Source organism: Hemicordylus capensis, chromosome 5 (genome assembly GCF_027244095.1).
Source record: "Hemicordylus capensis ecotype Gifberg chromosome 5, rHemCap1.1.pri, whole genome shotgun sequence".
NCBI classification, from domain to species: Eukaryota; Metazoa; Chordata; class Lepidosauria; order Squamata; family Cordylidae; genus Hemicordylus; species Hemicordylus capensis.
In genome coordinates, this window is record NC_069661.1 from 98,810,519 (window position 1) to 98,832,962 (window position 22,444).

At 42.7% G+C, this 22,444-nt stretch overlaps 2 protein-coding genes across 7 annotated transcripts in view; both read left to right on the forward strand.

Moving 5' to 3' along the window:
- NFXL1 (nuclear transcription factor, X-box binding like 1) overlaps positions 1–11,303 on the forward strand; it is a 114,188-nt gene extending 102,885 nt beyond the window's left edge. The window contains exons 21-22 of the mRNA XM_053254371.1: positions 3,300–3,353; positions 8,517–11,303. Coding sequence (XP_053110346.1) covers positions 3,300–3,353; positions 8,517–8,690 — 228 coding nt within the window. The 3' untranslated portion in view covers positions 8,691–11,303. The remainder of the gene's footprint in view (positions 1–3,299; positions 3,354–8,516) is intronic.
- A 4,820-nt stretch (positions 11,304–16,123) lies between these two features.
- CORIN (corin, serine peptidase) overlaps positions 16,124–22,444 on the forward strand; it is a 199,901-nt gene continuing 193,580 nt past the window's right edge. For all 6 annotated transcript variants that reach the window (XR_008308281.1, XR_008308282.1, XR_008308283.1 and 3 more), the window contains exon 1: positions 16,124–16,644. Coding sequence is in view for 3 of the 6 variants with exons in the window: in XM_053254366.1 (XP_053110341.1) it covers positions 16,579–16,644 (66 nt within the window). In the remaining 3 variants the exon portion in view is untranslated. The remainder of the gene's footprint in view (positions 16,645–22,444) is intronic.

Consider the following 22,444-nt stretch of genomic DNA (forward strand, 5'->3'; position numbering starts at 1 on the left):
ACTGATCCCTGGGGGACCCCACTTCTTTCTTCCTTCTACTGTTAAAATTGTCCATTTATTCCCACCATTTCCTGTCCTTCAACCAGTTACCAATCCACACATGAATCTGTCCCCTCTCCCATGACTGCTAAGTTTTACTCAAGAGCCTTTAGTGGGGAACTTGTCAAAACCTTTTTGGAAGTCCAAGTATACTATGTCGACCAAATTACATTTATCTACATGCCTTTTGACACTCTCAAAGAACTCCAAAATTTAATGAGGTGAGACTTGCCCTTGCAGAAGTCATGCTGGTTCTCCTTCAGCGAAGTCTGTTCTTCTGTATGTTTAACAATTTTGTCCTTTAAATATGCTTTCCATCAATTTACCCAGTACTGAAGTTAAGCTAATGGACTCATAGTTCCCCGAATCCGCCCCCGAATCCCTTTTTGAAAATGAGAGTTACATTATATAATTTCCAGTCCTCTGGTACAGACCCTCATGGTATGGGGAGAAGTTCCATATTTTTCCAAGAAGATCAGCAATTTCACATTTGAATCCCTTCAGAACTCTTGGGTTGATGCCATCTGGCCCTGGTGATTTGTTAATTTTTAGCCTACTGTCCAGTAGGCTTATGAGATCACCTGGCATTCTGTGTGTGTGTCCGTGTGTCCCCCCGCTATCAACTTCACAACGTCTGGACCAAATCGGGTACAGTTGTAGGGACACCTCAATGGGGTAGTTTGTGATGATGTCATCCACCCCGATCCAAGATGGCGGGCATGTAAACTTCTGAGGCTCTAGTAGTCTGACTTTTGAATCGCCTAACCGATTTGAACCAAATTTGCTACAGATGTAGGAACACATAGGGATGCCCAAAGGGTGTGGTGTGTGATGATGTCATCCACTCCATTTCAAGATGGTGGCTGCATGAACATCTGAGACGCAAGTAAGCTTATTTGTAGACTATCTAACCAATTAAAAACAAATTAGGTACAGTTGCAGTGAGTGGCACATGGGGACATCTCAATGGTGTGGGGTGGCTCGGGAGTTCATAGCAGCCATGATGACTATGGGGCCTATCTCAAGTGGTCTCAGGACCGATGCATATTGCCGGTCCCATGCTTGATCTGGTCTTTCACTCTGAACACGGTGGTGTTCCATGGTTGGGGACTCTGGTTGCGGACTCTGTCCCATTGTCATGGACAGACCACCATCTGGTTAAGGTTGGACTCACGACCACACCCCACTTCTTCAGGGGCAGAGGGCCCATTAGGATGGTCCGCCCGAGAAGGTTACTGGATCCTATAGGATTTCAGGAAGCCTTGGAGGGATTTAGTGTTGGCTCTGCTGGTGACCCTGTCAACACTCTGGTGGAGAATTGGAATAATCAGCTCACCAGGGCAGTGGATATGATCGCTCCTAAGCGTCCTCTCCAACCCGCTTCGAAACTGGCCCCTTGGTATACGGAATAACTACGGGGGCTGAAGCAGCGAGGTAGACAACTGGAGCACAAGTAGAGGAAGACTTGACTCAAATCCAACAGATTATTACATAGAGAGCATTTGAAGATCTATGCTCAGGCCACACGTGCATCAAAGAAGTGATTATTTTCCTCCCATATAGTGTCTGCAAGTTCATGTCCAGCGGAGTTGTTCAGGATTGTGAAGGGGCTAATGTGCGCCCCTTCCCCCTTGAATCAGTACTTGGAACCAATAATTACTCACTGTGACCTTTTTAAATGAGTTTTTTTGTGGACAAAATCTCTCATATCCGGGCCGACTTAGATTCAAACTCCACAATTGTTGTGGAATCTGATGCCGAGGTGTCCAGCAGCTTTTCTTATGTAGTGACCCTGGATCAGTTTCAATTCATGGCCCTTGATGATGTGGACAAGTTGCTTGGAATGGTGCGGCCTACCACCTGCCCTCTTGATCCTTGCCCAACATGGTTTATAAAATCTAGTAAGGAAGCTTTTGTAGAGAGCCTGGTAGAGATCATAAATGCTTCTCTGAGGGAGGGCAGGATGCCTCCTTGTCTTAAGGAGGCAATCATTAGACTGCTTCTGAAGAAGCCTGTGCTGGATCCCTCAGAGTTAAGCAATTACAGGCCTGTCTCCAATCTTCCATGGCTGGGCAGGATGATTGAGAAGGTGGTGGCCTCCCAGATCCAGCCAGTCTTGCAGGAAACTGATAATCTAGACCTATTTCAAACTGGCTCTCAGGCAGGCTATGGGATGGAGACTGCATTGGTCAGCCTGATGGATGATCTTCAATTGGGAATTGACAGAGGGAGTGTGCTTCTGTTGGTCCTTTTGGATCTCTTGGCGGCTTTCGATACTATTGACCATAGTATCCTTCTGGAATGTCTGAGGGGACTGGGGGTGGAAGGTACTGCTTTGCAGTGGTTCTGCTCATACTTCATGGGCAGATTCCAGATGGTGTCTCTTAGAGACTGTTGTTCTTCAAAATCTGAACTTTCTTATGGTGTGCCTCAGGGCTCCATATTGTCTCTAATGTTGTTTAACATCTACATGAAACCACTGAGAGAGATCATCAGGAGATTTGGTGCAGAGTGTTATCAGTATGCTGATGACAACCAAATCTATTTTTGTAACCTTTTTCAAAGTTCTCTCTGTTATTTCTTACAATGCTTCAAGCCATTATGAAGCAAAACTGTCCCAATGAGGTTCATGGCAATTTGAAATCCAGACCCAAACTTGATCTGGTGTGCCATGCTGAGCTCCTTCTGAAGGAGAGAGGGGCTGTAGCTCAGTGGCAAGCACACTTTTCATACAGAAGGTCCTAGGTTCAACCACCAGAATCTTTAGGATTTCAGGTAGCGTAGCTAGGAAAGACCTCTGTTTGCATCCAGCAGATCTGTGGCTGGAGTAGACAGTACTGAGTTAGGTGGTTAGGTACATAAGCTCAAATGAAATCTAGATGATACTAGATAATTAAATATTCTTACCTGCTCCAGGTAATAATAAATATCAAACCAGATGTGATACTTAATGTGTCATTTGGGCTTTTGTGTTTGTTGTTTTCTCTTAACTGAAATAGCTGCCAGGGACTGTGATTGGGACCATAGTGTGCAAGACTTTAACGTTTGCCCTTTATTCCACAGCCTTGATAGGAGTAAATGCCTCTCTGTTCACAGCATGGTCCTAATTCTAATTGAGAACCCTTGCAGTTACAAAGGGAAAAAAGCATACGCCCAGATGATGTTAAGCATCACAGCTAACTTGAACCTAAACTTGTAGGTTTTTTTGCAAGTTGTAAGTTGTATTTTTGTTAAGTATTATTTTCTATATCCCCTTCCAGATAAAAGAGGCAGAGGCCAGAGCTGCCATTGAGGAAGAAAAACGAAGGCAACAGGTACCTACTTGTCTCTTCTTCTACTCCAGTAGCAAAATCCTATACACAGCTAAATGGTGTATATTAAAACTCATTCAAATCAAATGTGTGCAGGAATGCAGCTCTGGTAAACTAAGATTCTGCTGCTTTAAAAAAATTGAAAGTGAGCTGCTCCTGCTTTGTGATCTCTGTGCATTCTCACTCGTGGCGTCTATACCTGAGTTCAGAACTTCCTACAGCTTAGCTTCCAGACTGTTGGCTTGGGCAACAGTGCTGTGGAGCGATATCCCATGCCCAAGAACTCATTCCTCCGTACTTCAGCCACCATAGCAGTAATGCAGAGAATAATTTTATCTTGGTTTGTGATGGCCTCAAATCTCTGTATCATTTTTCTCCTTTCTTATTCTTTTCTTGGTTTAACCTCTTTTAGAGTTTGTATTTTGCATTTTTTTCCCATGCTGCTTGCTCTGCACTTCTCTGGCTGTAGCCAAAAGCTTATGGCTTTGACAGTGTCCTTCAAATTATAAGGCTCCCCACTATGAACAACCATGATTATTGTTTCTACTGCCATTGTTTGACTCCAGACTCCTGCATTGTATCCCAGCTTAGTAAAGCATCACTTCAGACAACTGCATATTAACAGCCATATGATTTCATATCTCTCCATACTACTCACAGCACCATCCATTGTACACCCCCTTTGCTGGTACTCCTAAAAGAGGTGTACTCGCTTGTAGGAGACAATCAAACTAATTTCACCATTAAAAAAAAAAAAAGGATTCTATTCCTGTCTCTTTTTTGATTGATCGATTGGTTGATTGAGTGCAATGAAGTTGGTGTCGACTCTTCGAGATCACATCGATAGATTTTCACCAGGATGATCTGTCTTCAACTTGGCCTTTTAGATCTCTCAGTGGTGTGTGCATTTTTTGCTGTCATAATAGAGTCCATCAACCTTGCTGCTGGTTGTCCTCTTCTTCTCTTTCCTTCAACTTTTCCCAGCATTATGGACTTCTCAAGAGAGCTGGATCTTCGCATAATGTGTCCAAAGAATGATAGTTTGAGCCTGGTCATTTGTGCCTCAAGTTAAAATTCTGGATTGATTTGTTCTATGATCCATTTGTTGGTTTTCCTGGCTGTCCATGGTATCCTCAAAAGTCTTCTCCAGCACCATACTTTTTCTATCTTGCTTCTTCAAAGTCCAGCTTTCACATCCATAGAGTGTCATGGAAAAAACCATTGTCTGAATGATTCTAATCTTTGTAGATACAGACACATCACAGCATCTAAATATCCTTTCCAAGGCCTTCATTGTGAACCTACCAAGTGCTGGTCTGCAGTGTATTTCTTGACTGCTGGATCCTTTACTGTTGATGGTCAATCCTAAAAGGCAGAAGCTATCCACCACTTCAGTGTCTTCATTATATATTCTGAGGCTGGTTGCTGTACCCGTTGTTATTACTTTACTCTTCTTTACATCTAGTCGTAGTCCCATTTTTTCACTGTGCTCCTTGACTTTCATTACTATAGCTTGCAGATCATCTGCATTCTCAGCTATCAGAGTGGTGTCATCAGCATAGCACAGGTTATTGATGTTTCTTCCTCCAACTTTAAAACCACATTCATCTTCTTCCAATCCAGCTTCTCTAAGTATATGTTCAGCATACAAGTTGAATAAAGGAGAAAGTATCCAGCCTTGTCTTACTCCTTTGCCAATCTGGAATCAGTCTGTTTCACCATGTTCCGTCTGGACTGTGGCTTCCTGTCCTGTGTATAGGTTTCTCATGAGAACAGTCCTGAAAATGGACAGAGGCTTCCACCCCATGCTCGATCTCCAGACTGTAAACTGCTTCATCTACTACCACCTCTTTCAGATGATCTCAATCCCCACTATCCTCTCCTTCCTCTATTCCAACTCCGTTTGCATCCATCAACTTTACAAATAAGGCCATAAGGCCCCCAGCAAGGGAAATACTTGGCCCCAAGGTGCTATCATTTGGCCTTTCTACCACACCATTACTAAAGGCACAGCTACCTCCAGCATCATTGTATCATGATTTCCCCTATATACACAACTGGTTACTCATAAGCCTGTCTCACTATTTTTTTGTTAGTTTGTTTTATATATTTATATACTGCCCACTACCAAAGTCTCTAGGCGGTTTACAACAATAAAACCAAGAAATTTAAAACAATTTAAAAATGTAAAAGTTCAAATTAAAATAACTGTCCATAAAAATGCTAGATAGCTAAAAAGCTTAGCGGTAGAGATGTGCTTTTTGTTGTTTCCTAATAGTCAACAGGGATGGAGCAGCTCTAATCTCAGCAGGAAGTGAGTCCCAAAGCTCTGGGGCAACTACAGAGAAAGCTCTGTAGCTGTTATCTCACCAGCTACCCCAAAACAATTTGTATATCTTCTCACACAACTGAGCTTTTCCATAAACTGGAAAAGGTCTTCTATTCTTTCCTCCACACACATCCAGTTTATAGGAGCAGAACTCAGCTCCATCACACCGAGGGCTTTTCTTCCACACAATTGTGTCCGCACACTGATCACTCACAGTACACATAATGAACTCACTTCTCTTCCATGACAATACAATGTCATCTTTCTTTCATACCAGCTGCAATGGTGGTGATCCCACTTGGTTACCTTGACAGCACTAGTTCCTAGACATATTCAACCAAGCCATTCCTCCTTGATCCAAAACCTTTACACTGCACTTTAAGTTCATTCTCTCCCCTCTGCTGCCCCGATGGCTGTCCCACTCCAAGTTGCTTGCATAGATTGCACTCAGTCTCTAGTGATCACCACCAATGTCTCCTTTTCTGGATGAGGGGCCCTCTAAAGTCTCCACTATCTCGGTGCCTCCTGGTCCTCAAACAAATCTATCTCTACATCAGCCATCTAGAACTCCTTGCAGCCTTCAACCTCATGCACATTTTACCCACTTCTCACAGGGAGGGTAATACAGTATTCCTCTTAGGGGTTGGGGTCACTCTGGGAAGAGCATCTGTATGCTTGCATGCAGAAGGTTCCAAGTTCCCTCTCTGGCAACTCCAAGATAAGGTTGAGGGAGACTCCTGCCTGCAACCTTAGAGAAGCCTCTGCCAGTCTGTGTAGATAATACTGAGCTTGATGGACCAATGGCCTAACTCAGTTTAAGACTGCTTCCTATGTTCCTAATTCAAATTAGCATTAAGATTGTGGTATACCAGATAGTGGTTTCTAAATGCTCTTTCGTTTCTCCTTCAAGCTACTCACAGCAAATTGGTATTAAATGTCTCTGGGTCGAGGTGGAAAGCTATCACTGTGCATATACATTACATGAAGGTGACTCTTCAACTATGAACATGCACTGAAATTATTCTGAGGGAGAACTGTAGCATACTAAACCAATTCAGTGTAAACACTGAAATGGTTTAATGTATTCAGGAATGTACTTCCAATGCTTTCCTTTGATCTCTTGTGTGTTTGACTCTCTTTTACACTGATAAGCAAAATATAAAATACTTGGGTAGATTTACAGCCACCAAAAACCATCTTTCCGAACCTTCTTCAGAAAAATATACACTGCCTCGCAGTCCTCCTTTCAGGGCAGGTTTCATTTGTGAGTCGCCATAGACAGCTTTCTGTGACAAGCTGCCTGTTTGAACCGGGAACATAAGAGACAGCATTGTTCTCGGCATTGTTTTTTGTATGCAGTCTGTGACACAGGAACATCATGGGGATGGAGGGCCTGATTCATCAGCAGAGGCCAAGAAAAGGGAGGGGATTCCTAAAGTATAATGAAGAGGTAATGCAGCAGGAAAGGGAGCCCTGTGGACTTTGGACTAGGAAAAGAGGGTAAATGCGTTAGCTCTGCTAGCTCATTGAGACCCAGGGACTGAGATCCATTGAAAGAAAGGGGTGATGGTGAGCTGGAATCCTCAGCAGAGTCTTGCTTCGTGGTAGTGCACACAAAAGGGTGTGTAGGATGAAGGATGGCATTTGGGACCTTGTGATGGGTAGTAAGGGATTGCCAGACGGTGTACTTGGTTAGGGAGAAAGGCAGAGCACCATTTTGTCAAGAACAGCAAAGTTGGGGCCTGCCTTAAGTGGTTCTGAATGAGTTAACTTGGTTCTCCAGTTTATTCATGAAAGCCTCAGTACAAGATGGTCTCCAGATCTTATGCATAAAATTATTTCATGCATGCTTTTTGCAGTGATGGAGGGAGAGAATAGCCGCACGACTCCATTTTTTAGAGGTTTCAGCTAGCGCTGCAGTCCTAGCCTGTCCAGGAATGCCTCTCCCTGTCTTTGCAAGCAGGGAGAAGTTATCCCGGCCATGCTGGGAGCATGGAGCTGGCCAGATTTTACATCCAAACGGGAGGCGTGGCCCCATTTGCTAGTGTTGTCACGCCCCCTGCGTCTGACATCAGATTCAGGGGCATGGCGGGGGCCACTGGCAGCAGCCTGGACATGAGCTGCCAGCGTCCTCACTACACCACTGCCTGGACGATTGAAACCTCTTTCTCGCTGGTCTTCCATTGATCATCTTGGTCCCCTAACCTACATCCAGCATTCTGCCATTAAAATCATTTAGCTCTCTTTTCGTTCCGACTATATCCCCACCCCCACCCAGGTTCCTTCACTGGGTTCCTCATAGATCCAGCACAAGCGCTTTGTCCTTGTCTTCGAAGCCTTCCATTATCTTACCTTTCTGTACCTCTCAGATCTCATATCCTGTTACACTCCTTTCTATGGCCTTCACTCCTCCAACTTAATTACCTTCAACTGTTTGAATGTCTACTGCTTCCTCAGATGTCTCCATCCTTTCTCCCTTGCAGCCCCTTATGCTTGGAACTGCCTCCTAGAACACCTGTGTAAAGCCGCCTCTCTTACTTCCTTCAAGCAAATCCCTTCTTAAAACCTCACCATTTTCCCTGAAGCCTTTGGCAGACCACTTAGTCCCCATTCCCTACTGTAACTAAGTTCAAGTACGTGTAATTAAACATGCACACATTCTTTCGTTGCTGATCCTGCCTCCATTTCCCTTCTCTCTCTGCTTTCCTTGTGTCAATATCTAGATTGAAAACCCCTTGGGGCAGGACCGATCCTCTCATCCTTGGTAAAGCACATGTACATGAATGGCAATGTGTATTAAATATTGAATTTTTTGTTTGTGTTTTCTTTCTGTCCAGGCTGAACTGGAGGCTTTTGAGAACAGGTTAAAAGGACGTCGAAAGAACAAGAGAAGAAAGGATGAGGTCGAAGTTGAACAATCTGTATGGCAAAAATATAAGAGCTTGATCGTGCTGCCAGTATGTGGAGCTGCTGTTGTGATGGTTGCATGGTTCATAGCCTACAATGACTGAAATCTTTATTTATTTCAACACACCTCAGTATGATTATAGGTAGCTGCTGGCTTCTAAAATGTTATATGGTATAAATCACAACTTAATGTTCAGTTGTGGTTTTAACAACTTTCCTCCGTTCATCTGGAATAAAGCAGACCAAGCCTAGTCTTTACTTTCCCAAAAATCTGTTTAAAATAGTCAGTGGCTGACATCCAGGCTAAATTACTCATGAGTCATCTTATTGAAACTGAGACGTAAGTTATGATTAACATATCCTGTTAATTTATATAGGACTGTTAATGAGAAACATTGTTAGCCAATGTGATGGTAATATAGGTGGTCTTGGCATGCCATCTATCATAAGCAATTATGCCAGATTTTTACAAATGCCTCATTGAGTGAGATCCACAAATTATTGTTTCTGTCATTTGTTTTATGCTGTATTTGAGGATCTCTATGTGTTCACCAGTTAACACCTAGTATGTGTAGTCATCTATAACAGTGCTGATCGCCTCTTGGGTGCAAGAAGGAAGCAGGAGACTGAAAATGTCAAAGCTGGCTGCATCCACCACCTCTCAGAGGATGTGTACAACAAGGATAACCCGCCACACAGCCCCAGTGCTAGGTGCAGTTGCTTTTACACACATACTCAGCAACCCTCTTGCAAAGGTCATCCTCGCTGGTCCAGCATACTTGACATCTAATGCATGTACTTTACTTTGAATTGAATTATGGATCACACTGTTCCTTGAATAGAAGTCATTATTTTAGTGTTTTCATTTAGATTTTCCTTGATCAGAAGTCGTTATTTTAGGGTTTCATTTGAGTAAAATATGAAATCACTCCTAGTGCACAGAAATTCTAATTATGTTTTGTCAAAAATAGTTTTCCTAATATAATTCTGGCATCCCATACTCCCAAGACACATTTTTGCTAAAACTTTCAAAAGAGAAATGTTCGCTTTTTAATAGACATTTTTCAAAACTGATTTCATGCAAAATCCATTGTGTTTGACTTTGCTACTTAAAACCCTTATTTTATACTCCATAGGAAAACTACTTCTACAAGTCTCAGAATTTAAAGACTATTGCTGACCCTCCAAAAAGTAGTTTTCCTAAAGAAAATTTGCTTTACACAAAGAACAAGATTACATACCCATTGTGAAAGGTGGCATTCACAGTATAGGAAGTTATATGCACAGGTGATAAATTAGTCCTTGAGTCAAGCATGTTGTGTACAAAAATATGAAATGTTGACTTACACAGATACACTCAAAATAATGTTGAAGTGTAAAGCCAAGTAGTTTAAATGTCTAGCTAACTTTGTAAATATTTCTGTTAACTAATTGGCAGTCATACCTCAAATCTCTCAGAAGTGAGTGGTAAAGAGAATTTCTCAAAACCTGAACTATTTTAGGAATTAATTATAGAGGGAATACTATCACATCAAATGAGTTCACCTGACTCTCTTGCTTATACTTAAGGGGGTAAATTTAAAAATTGCTAACATTTGATTACCTTTAAATGATGCTCACATAAGAATTCACTAAATCCAGTCTGGTGTCCTACGCAAGCATCCCAGTTGAAGTCAGTAGGAATGTTGGAAGGAACTCAACATAAAGATTGCAGCTAGTCCAAGGTTAATGTTTTCCTACATTGCCAGCAATGGTTCTGATCTAATTATTAACAGTACACAATGCAAAAATATCTTAACATACTAAATACACCATTGCTGACAGTTATTTGCATCAGAAATATACTGTGCACACTCAAATCTTTTTGGGAAGAGAAGGCTGGAAAATCTTGCAGTTTTTTATTTGCTGTATTTACAAAAGTTAAACATTTACTTCAGGTTCTCGTTGCTTAAAGGAAAAAATAAACTTTTTAAAAGATCCATCCTGCAAGCATACATTATTAAATCCTTAATACTTCAATAATTTACCTTACTACCCCTATGAATAATGGATATTAACATTACTATAGTCTGTCACATTTCACTCTTGGATATGTTAGTATAAACCCTTTGTAAATTTTGTACTCTCATGACAAAAAGAAAGCACCTGTTAATAAATAAATCTACACACACACACACACACACACATACACATCATATGAAAATGAATGGAAGTTTATGCTTGTGGGCTATGCTCCAGTAGATCAGTATTCTCTTGATTTGAATGTTAACAGGATTTCTTGACACAAATAGAGATTTTTAGCTACCAGCACTCGTACCAAAACATTTGTATTTCTTTGATTTATATGAGTAATTAACTTTATTTGGAAGTGATTGGTTCTTTTAATATTTTAGATATTTAACTGAATGAAAAATGAAATGGCAGGGTTAAAGGGTTCAGAATAATTTGCCATCTTTTGGTGTACATATATGACTACTCTCTAGGCTGTGTGTATTCTACAGCATGCAAGATCAGAAGTTAGAAGTGGCCATGCAATGCAATTTCACATCCTACAAATCTTAGCTTTTATATGGAAAACCAAGTTTTTCATCTTTATGGTGGCAATAGCCAGATTAAGTGTGTGAGCAGGGCATAGTAGAATCTCAGAAGTTGGGGGTCATGGCAGATTGGAATTCCAGTGGCCCTTAAGGCAAGCAGAATAAATTATGCAAAAACCAGCAAGCGTGTGCGTGTTTTAATTTGTATAACTTTACAGACCTTTGAATCCAGCTTTTCTTTTTATAATTTTAATACATGCAGTCCTAGCTACAACCAATAGTTATTGTTAAACAGTTTTAGTTAAGAACTTAAAAGTTGAAGAACCCACATCTCCTTTAGATCTTGCACGTTTTCCTGCTGATATTGAGTCTTCATATTCTTCTATTGAAATAATACAAACAATAATCAATCATCAGTTATCAATCATCCATTCATGTTCTTGCTCTGAATTTGTTTAAAGACCTGTCATAGAGGGAAGTGCTGAATTTAATTTTTCCTAGTACCTCAAAGTATATATTTTCTAGATGAATATACAAACATATATTCAAACATATATACAACTATATATTCTATTTTTTATTTTTAGTAGAGAGAATATGCATATGAAAAGAGCGCCCAGTGATTTTATAAGGCCGTGGGTAGGTATTATATGTTGTGTGTCCTTGGTGTGGATCTTAAAAGTACAGGATGTTTCTCAGTAATGAGAATAGTATTTCTTGTGGTCATGGAGCTTCTTTCATAAAATTTGCGTGGTTAGTGATTTATAAAAAAATTCAAATGGCCAGTGATCTAATTGGCATTTTAAATGTATGAGAAGAACAGATCTCTTTCCACGTGATTCCTAACTTCTACTCTGTGTACTTTTGGCATTTATTTGTGCTTTTAAGATTCCTGGACTCTTAAGACCAAGGAGACTAGTAAGTCAGAAAAAAATCAGAATGTTGGATCTTCAGGAAAGGTACCCCTCCCCAATCTTCTGATAGTTCTGATGTGATGTAGTATTGCATTGAATCTATTTTCTATATCAGGGGCACTTTTTAATTGGAATTCTCTGATATGACTTGCATTGCATTCGATCTAATTATCGGGCCAATTCAATGCACAACCCTAGCATCCCTTGTAGTAGTGAGTGCCTGGAATGGGTTTATGTCAAGTGCCGGGACTATCATCAGTTTATAGTTGTGTTCTCTTCAAAATAGGCTTTAGGAAGCTTAACCACAGAATGTATACAATGCAAGATGTATGCAATATAAAACTATGCATCACTAACAGCCTGTCCCATAAAATCAATAATATCAAAACATCTTGGCATAATATATCATCGTGGCAGTTCTTGCCTCATTTGCAAATGCACATTATAAAAGGCACAGCATGTCCCTAGAATGCCTTTCAGCAAAGCATTGGAAAACAATTGAAAATTGGGGCTCATATAAAAATATATTCATATTTTCCCAGTAAATCAAGTACAAAAGAATGCGGCCTAATGCAGAAAGTGTTAGTTGTGGTTAATGCCTATTATTTACAATAGGATTTAAGCATGGTTCACTTTTTCTGCAGGAGGGCTGAATAGCAGCTTAACTGAATAGAATGGCCTACTTGTTCCACAGGCAGTTCTGAGCCACCTGCACCACCCTATGGGTGTCTTAAGCAGCAGAAGAGTTCAAATACTTAAATTAGTGCACCTGCACCTGGGATTGCTTCTTAGATAGGAAACAATCTAGGCAGAGCTCCCAGATGCGAGTGTGCTAGTGCAAGACCATTGGTGAATCCTTAGATACCTGCAGCAGCACAGGTGGCTCAGAACCACCCACATTATGCTGCAGAACATATATGCCAATGAATATAATTATATTCATCATAAACAGTTCCAAAGCGAGGAGTAAAACTTCAATATAAACAGTTCTAAGCTGTGGAATCAGTTCAGTTCAAAGTTTATTATGGCCTATGACCAGCACAAGGGGGAAAAATACAATTAAAATAAAATATATGGTTGCCACCACACTTGCCCTCCCTCTTTTGAATCTTCCGAATCCCCTCTATTTTTGCACCATCGGGTATTTAAAGATCAGAGATCCAACTACACAGGTTTTTGTTTGGCCCAGACGATAAACGCGCTAAATCTTTTTGTTCTTTTAATGGGTCAATCCTAGGAGACCGCCCAGCAGAGTTCACTTTCTGGGCCAATACTGGAACAAGTACTATTGATTATATGATAGTATCTAACAATCTGCTAAGTTGAATAGCCCGACGTGAGGTTATTCCTTGTGTGGACAGTGATCACTTTCCTATTTGTATATATATTTAGATTATTTGGCAATCTTTCACGTCCAATTGAATGGTATCATCATGATATACGACAATCGGCACAAGGTTGCTGTGTTAAATGGTCCCACGCTCAAGTTGAAAACACTGTTGGATTCTGAATATACTCAAATAGCCACTGCTATTGTTTCTGAGCCGGATTCTGAGAGGCTTTTAACTTACTATGAGGACCTGGTTGCAGATTTGCGTAAATATCTTACTGTTAAGCCTTGTAGAAGGCCACTGCGGATTAGGCCTTGGTCTAAGCCATGGTTCGATTTTCAATGTATTATGTCTAATAGAAGTTTAACTGCTCAGTTCAGATCCTATAAAGAATCCTGTACTCCATTTTTGTTACAAGCCCTTTTAGGGGCAAAAAAGAATGATAAACCGTGGAATAAAACTTCAAAATATAAAGTTGCTTTTCAGCACTGCATGCCACATTTTGAATTTATTTCCCTGAAGAACACCCGGTGGACTATGAAACTCATACAGCCCTGCCTCTAAGAAATGTTGAACAGCACCCTTGGATTCTTTGTTCAGATTGTTCTTCTTTGTTCAGATGAACTTCCATTAGAGGGAACTTCTAGATAGTATTTTTAAATTCTATATGAATGAATTTATAGCCAAAAAATTTACGACATATTGACTAAAATTTGTTAGAGCTGTTTGAGTTGAATAACGCCACTGCCCCATAGCCTGTGGCAGTTTGCCATTCCTGGTATGGAAGAATAAAGTTGGAAGACCACCAGTCATAACTGCAACTGTGCCACTGTTTTGTTTTGTTTTTACAGTTTCCCCATCTGCTGTTCTCTCATTTTCTGGGACACAAAAACATTTAATATTTCTGAAGCACTTCCTCTTGTTAAGTATCTTCTACAGTTGCAATTTTGCTTGACATTTTGTCTACAGTTCTGTCAATGAAGACAAACGATGAAGAGAATAAGGTCAGCATCTAGGTTAATAAATGACATTTTCTTGAAAGCATTTTCAAAGTCAATATTTATCCTTCTTTTAAGGAGTCTCTGGAGGACACCGGGAATTGTTCAAGATGAATTTAGTTAATTTGTGCTCTGGAAGTATGCTGTAAAAAGGACAAATCCTTATTCCATCTGTCCTACTGAATGAGTTTTACTCCTGTAATTTTAGTAGGGGGTGGGAGCTGGCTTACCCCATGAGTGGGTATGTTCCTTTGAAAGCAGGAGAAAACAGGCATGACACTTCAGTAATGGGATAAGGAGATATTTTAGTGGCTCAATCACAACGTTCACATTTCAATTCTTGGATATATTCAAGGTTACATGGCATAAGCAGTGCAAGGCAGAGATTGGTCATTTTTATAATACTTTATAAATGTCATCAGATTAAACAGTCATCCATACAACCATTGTTAAGCAAAGGAATTTGCCTTTGGCATGCATACCTATCTATATAGGCCATTTAATAATTGTTCATAATTGTTACTTTGTACAGAACCAGTTACTTGGCCTGAGATATGTGCTTTTGAGGAATAATCACACTTTTCTGAGTAGACATAGCTAAGGAGCACTGCAGCGCTCTTCTAGAATTTGTAATCTGGTGCTCATTTCCTTGACTTTATTTTTATCTCTCTCCCTTCACCTTAAAGAAATGTTTTATTATTTATTTAGTTATTTAGTTATTTATTTAAAACATTTTTATACCACCCAAAACACAAGTCTCCTGACTTGCAGTGTGCCAGGGGAGTGGGAACTGTTCAGTTTCCAAACAATGTGGATATATGTGTGCAATGAGAGGGATCTGGATAAACATGCTCTTATTTGTCAATTTTGCTTTCAATATGTCAGTAACCACAAATGGTACTGCCAGCAGCAGTTCATGGGTATGTCTGGTGTGGTAAAGGAGGGGCCTGGGAATGAGAAAGAGTTGAGTCTGTACTCAGGCCTTTCTCTCCAGCCTTGAAGCACCCTAGCTCAGTAGCCAATAGCAAAACGCTTGCAGAATACATAGGGGGCTGTGCAGATGAGTAGTGCTACTCCTGCTTTAGACCTGATGTAGGACATACCTGCTACAGATGTTCCAGTATTATTCCAACATGTCGCAGGAGAGTGCCCAAGTCACTTGTAAAACCACGTTCCATATAGCGATTACAGTAGCAACAAAGTTATTTGTGGGAAGGCTTGGATTTCCTAGATCTAAAATGCTTTTAAGCGCTTGTAAACTGTGATATCGGAAGGAAGCTAGTGAGCAACTATCTGTTGTTTTTTGTTTTGTTTTTAATTAATAACTAGATGCAAATAGTTGTATTCTACTCTGTGCTTATCTTCTAATGTTGAATCGAGTTCAACCCGTGCTACCTCGATCTGACGTGGCTGGAAAATGGAAGAGCAAGAGCACTCCATCCTAGAGACCGGCTTTTAGGGAAAGAGAGAGGGGGAAAGCAAACTTTCTTACAAGAGTTTTATATAAGCCTTGCTACATCGAACTGGTACTAAGTAGGGCTTAATCGTGTTTCATAAGGAGAGGGCGGGGAGACTGAGTAAGAAGGTTATCGGGAAAGAATCTGCGCTTTCCTTAGGGTCGCTACGGGGCCGCCGGAGAGACAGTGCCTGGCAGGCAAGGAGGGCGCCTGGCTGGAGTTTCCGCTTTGCGGCTGCGAGGGCGCGCTGAGGGGGAAGGCGGTGGAGGAGTCCCAGGACGGACAGGTACCCGGGAAAGGGAGGGCAGGGGATGGGCGCGTGGCCCATGGCAGCAGCCCCCTGCTTTCCTTTGGCTGCCGGCTGCTGCTGCCGCCGCCTTGACATAGCGAAGTCTCTTATGGAGGGAGCGGGCGGGGAGAAGAGGGAAGGTGGCGATCCGGGCTCCTCCTGCTCTGCGCGCTCCTTGCCATCCTTCCTCTCCCGGTTGCCTTTGGCAAGGTCCGCTGGGCTCGGCCGCAAAAGGAGGGGGCGGGGCCAAGGTGTGCCTTTCTCCGGGAGTTTCGAGGATTGTGATTCTGGGGAGGGGTTGGGTGTGGACTGCTGACTGAGCGGACAAAATGCCGAGCCAGCCCCACTCGGAAGGCGCCTGCCAGCCAGCCGTGGGGGCACTACACAGCTGTGACGGCGTGTTTGCAGCCAGGCGGAGCACGCACCCCAGGGAAGGCGGCGAAGGAAGAGCAGAAGCTGCGGGAGCATGTTAGCCATGCACCCGCTTCCTCCGGAAGAAGAGCGCTACCGGCAGGTCCTTGCCAATCAGCGGGTAAGGCAATCCCGACACCTGCTCAGCTTCGCCCCGTGGCGCCCCCTTTGACCACTTTTGCAGCCCGAAGGGATGTTTTCTTGGAAGAGAGTCTCATGGGTTTCCTAAGTGAGCTAAGACGGCAGCCTCAACCTACCTGTCTGTGTAGGGTAACTGAACTGTGTTTTAGGACAGGCGGCGGTTAAACGATGTCCCTTGGAGATCATCCGCACCATCGCTTAACGCGGATTTGTTACTCCTCCTATCTGTCTTTCTCTTTAAAATGCTATTCTATTTGAACCTGATCTATATTCTTCCCAAATGTCTCTCTGTTGTAAAGAAATAGGCGTAGAAGCAGCACAGAAAAGTACTGGATTTTTTTCTTGTTCCTTCTATGCCTGCGTATGGTTCGAGTGAGAATGTTAATAAGTATGATTTGCGTTTGAGAGCAGGACGTGGAAGTTGTTCCAGAGTAATAAACGTAGTCTGGAAGGGATGTGATCTTCTGCTGTGTTATATCGTGCTTTTTTTTAAAAACGCGCACCTAAAAATTAAAGTGTAATGCAACCAACAGGTGTCTTATTCATGAAGCCTCTCAGAGAGCCAAGGCTAGACGCGAGTCCTAGTCAGATGTTTACCCATTTTATTGCCCCCCTAATGTGTGAAACGGGCCTGTGAAGCGCTGGGGAACAGCAATTTCTGATGTCGCTTCCTGCACATTACACAATAGATCTGCTCAATTAATTTGTGTGCACATACCGCTCTTCCCCTGTTCTAACCGATCGCTAATCTGATGTGAGAGCTCACTGCGCCGGTTGCTAAAGAAATTCCTCGAAGTAACTCCCAAGTCTGCCCCAGAGTAAATTGATAAACAGCATAAATAGTCAGTAGCCTGAGGCAAAGATTTCACTGTGCGCTTCCCTGCATTTATTTATTACTTATAACAGTTATAGTGTGTTACCAGGGAGCCCTTGGGATGCGTTTCAACATCAGGGAAAGACATGCAGCGGCGGAATCACCGGCTAAATTCTGCAGCAGCGGAGCCTTTTGCTCCTTCCTCTGCAAGTCTGTTGGCCGCGGGTGAGGGCGCAGGTCCTGTGGTGGCGCTGAAATTGACTAGTCCGCAGCTAGCCAAAGCAGTGGAGCCAGTTGCCGAAAGAGATCGCTGTTGGAAAGCTGCGGCATCTAGCCAGATCTAACCCGAAGGTGACTACAGACCCCAGAAGCCGCGCGTAAAAATTGTAATCGTCTTTGATGCCTGTGTTGACGTGATTCAATCACTGGGCAAAGTTAGGGAGGAAAGCAGCGCCGGCGCTGCGACATGCGTTCGTTCCTAGTTGTGGGGGGCACACTGCAGAGCTGGGGCGGCTGTCAGAGAGTTGGGGGGACAAGGATTAATACAAGAGATGAGCCAGCCAATCTAAAAAGTGCCGCGCACCTTTCGCCTGCTGCCGAAGCGGTCGTGGGGTTGGCTGCTCGGTGTTGTTTCATCCCGACAGAGAGAGCTCAGAGAGCCAGACTGATTGCCCCACACTGTCACGTGGGTTAGCCAGGGTTCGCTTTGCTTCAGATCGCTCTCCAGGATTCGCTTCATTCGCTAGATAGAACCGCCGCGGGGCTGCTGCTGGGTTGACTCTTTGCACTGTTGTCCCTTCTCTCCAGGATCGGCGCCTGGAGTGAGTGTGGATCCGGCATTAAGAGAAGCGTTATCACACGTTCCCCATCTTTATAGGGCTTATACAAAGTGGTTCTAATTCTCTTCCTATATGTCAGTCCGCTTATCCTCTTTCCTCTCCCTCTCCAAAGGGACCTACGAAAGAAGTCCAAAAGTAGAATGCCACGCAAGGCAAACGAAATCGACGACGAATAATTAAATATACCTGGCGAATGATGCAGTGCCGTGGGTTGTCTGTGTGCGTGCGCGCTCGCCCATCTGCTGGCTCCCAGCTTTGTGTGCCCAGCTAAGCTGGCACCGGAATGTTCCTGACTAATGGCTTAAACGTGATGGGTTGGGAAGGAGCTGCAAAGCATTGCTTGGCTTTACATCCAACTGCTTGCAAACACTACTGAGTGGAGTACGCTCCTGGAAAACATTCCTGCACGGTAAAAGCAAAGTATAGGGCAGTGCAATCCTTCTGCAGGTTTACGCAGAAGTAAACCTCACGAAATGCAATGAGACTTACGATCAGGTAATTGTGAATAAGATCGCATTTTTTGCATCTCGCTAAAAATCCCAAATCCTGAAATGCCAAGTGGTTTCTGCAAACATTCTTAAATGTTTGCAGATCGCGTGATCCAATTGTGGAACTCTCTGCCACAGGACGTGGTGACAGCCAACAACCTGGATGGCTTTAAGAGGGGTTTGGATGACTTCATGGAGGAGAGGTCTATCAATGGCTACTAGTCGGAGGGCTGTGGGCCACCTCCAGCATCAAGGGCAGGGTGCCTCTGAGTACCAGTTGCAGGGAAGTAATGGCAGGAGAGAGGGCACGCCCTCAACTCCTGTCTGTGGCTTCCAGCGGCATCTGGTGGGCCACTGTGCGAAACAGGATGCTGGACTAGATGGGCCTTGGGCCTGATCCAGCAGGGCTGTTCTTATGTTCTTATGTAATGTTTGGATCCACAAACCTTCAGCTGATCTGGCACCCTTGACTTGAGTTGCACTTGAATCTTCCTCAAATCTTTTTTGAGTTTTGAGCTGGCTGCGGTTTGTTGTATAATGTGCAGAAAACCAGAGACTATTACGGTAGCAGCCCCACTTACAGAACTGATTTCCCCATCAAGGTACAATATAGTTCTGGGGAGGAAACAGAAGAGAAAGGAATAGGCTGATCCAATCTCACACGGAGCTGCTTTGAAACAAAGAAGTCAAAGAAGTCCTCTTCCACGGGTCTTCCTCCCTGTGACTGAAGCTTGTATGGCTCTTCCTTGTTCTCAAAGTGCCATTTATACTCCTGTGATGGAGCCGTTCCAATTGGGAAAGCTTAGACAGCCGCCTTTCTCGCAGGCATATCTTATGATATCACCAAACCGAATTGAATTTTCCAGAACTGCAACGTACGTGATCACTCCAGTGTGCTCAACTAAGGCCTGAGCTTTTGACAGGCCCCGGTGTGTTTTTCGGGTTTTATGCTAAGGAAAGTGAGACTGGAGCTGAGAGGTCAGTATGACATGTTATATTTGAGCAAACCAAAAGCATTTTGTGAAAGAAGAACACTGGAGTTCGTGTCTTCCGAAATTTACTTCAATCCTGTCCCTTTCGAAGATTCAAATAAACTTCTCGTTCACATTTCTGGGCTTCAGCGATTCTTATAGCATGGGGCGGGGCGGGGGGAGATATTTAAAGGAAGTGTCCTTACGGAGAAAAGCCCTCCTCACTTTCCCTGGAAATTCAAACAGTGATTTAAATGTAAAGGCCATTTAGCAGGAAAGGGGAATATTATCTCTTCTGCTCGCAACTGCAACGGTGGCATGTTTACTTGGAAACCCGACTTTCCTCGCCAATGAAACGTCAGCAAAGAGCATGCAGGGTGCTATTCTCAGTCTGGAGTGGTTTTATCTTAACGTTGTGGGATTACTCAAAAACTCCTTAGTCTGAAGCTAAAAGACCAAGATGGCATTTTCAAGATGACATTTTTTGAGGGGTGTGTGTGTTTAATGTACCTAGTCACCTGTGAAAGCGCTAAACAGGAGAGTGCCAAGTGGTCAGAGGGAAAGGTTGAGGAGTAACTTCACTTAATGTGTGTGAGGGGGGCTGGGGGCGAAAGACCCTTGCAGAGGAGAGATGGGCTATTATGTTTGGGGGTGGGTTCAGTAAAATTGGAGAGGGTCGGGAACTCCTGAAATACATAGGGGCGGGATCTGCACCTCTGAATCCCAAATAAAATTCAGCGTATACACAGAGACATTATTTTTCTCCACAGTATGCAAGACACACAAATCCACACCGATTCAAGTATAAAATATTAAGGCACTGCTATCTGTAGTCACGCATCTGGCTTCTGACATCGGCGGTCCTTTTATCAGGATCTCAGTAAGGGAGCCGGAAAGTATCATAGAGGAGTAAGTGCTCCTTTGTGAAGATAAATTGCGAAAGAGGCCAAATGGTTGCAACGCGTTTTGGAGAAAGGAGGCCCAAATCTTCGGTTGATTAATCAATGAAAGCTTGTAGCCATAGTTTCTAGCAGCCTGCGTGTTGGTCATTCGCTTTTTGGATGATAATCTCTCCCTCCTAGGCCCCTGTTTCAATGGTCCTTGCTTTTATTATTTCCCTGTGCTCATATAAGCGCTTCGTGGAGAAGCGGGCTTTCGAGGTGGCCCCCTTTCCAGCCTCGAAAGGGACCACCCTTCCTCCTGAAGCCTAGCAACTCCGTTCAGTGCAGGTTGTTGGGTGAAGTAGAGTTCAGAATTGTTTGTTTGCTTGAGTGATGAGACTTAAATAACCGGGGCGGGTTTTCTTTCTTTCTTTCTCTTTTTAAAAATCGTATAAAAACAGCATTTGGTTTAATAAAAAGTATGGTTTTCTGTACATAGCACCAGTGTACAGGCTGCTGGTTTGTAATGTGTCTTTCTTTACCTGCCAACTGTAGTGAATTAGTTTGGCATAATACTGTCTGTCTTCCTGAGAAACTTTACTAGTGTGCATTGTGTTTAGAGATTCTGAAAGAGAGAGAGAAATAGAGATCAAATGTACTGTACTAAAACATGAATAATGGTGACTCTTCTTCCTTAATACAGTAACAGAATGAAACATAGACATTGGACTATTGACCACTTGATTCCACGCCCCCATCCCCATTCCAATTGATGAAGATAGTAATCAGAATCCAAGCGTAGGGATAGGTCCTTTTCCACTCCTGAGAGACTGACTGACTCCTTTATCGGATTTCCGCCCCTCCCCGCCCCCACCCCTCGTCCCGACCTATAAGCATTCCTCTATTGTTGGGAGGATTAAGCTGATCCCTCACTGGCTCTGGGATCAGAATGTTCTGATTAGCAGCAGGCTCAGAAACCGTTCAATGAAGTCAAGGAAACTTTAGAAGTCCTAAAAACTTGATGCAAACTTCGGATCCTTCCTGGCAGAAAATTTCTAGTAGTGTGTTATTGGCCATGTGGTTTTCCTCACTCTTGAAGATCTGAAAGTGAAAACTTACCCTCAACCTTTGTTTTCATTCTTCTGCTTTCCCCTTGATATGCAAAGTATAATGTGTTCTTTATGTGTGTGTATAACAATAATGCAAAAAAGAGTAAATGCAAAAATTTGTTTTCTGACTGATAGGGAAATCAAACTCTCTAAGATACTACTTTTAAAAATATTTCTGTCCACACAGTGAAAGTGATTCATTGATTTGGCTTGTTCTCTACAAGTAGACTAGGAATATGATCTATATATCTGTCTAATACTATGTGTTTTTAAATGGTCTATGTCATCTAACTTAATTTGAACCTGATTCTGGACTGTCATATTTCTCTCTCCCTCATAGGACTGTGACTTTTAACAGCTGAATGACATGGCAGAAATCCAGCTGAACCAGCTTTTACCATCATGGCATCTTCATGCTGTGGAAGATGGCACTCATGGGATTTCCCCCCCATCATGCAGCTGTTAAAAGCCGAAAAGTAAAAGAGGCAACTCAACTGAACTTCGGAAGCTGTCAGAAGCATATGAAATAATAAAATGACTGCTATTTCTTCCCAGTGGAATTAATAATAAGTAGCCTCCACATATCTAGCATGGGAGTAGGAGAAGCTTACCCATTGACTTTATCCTAAAATTGTCAACACCCCTGAGTGGGGGGGGGGGGGATGAGTTGCAGTAACA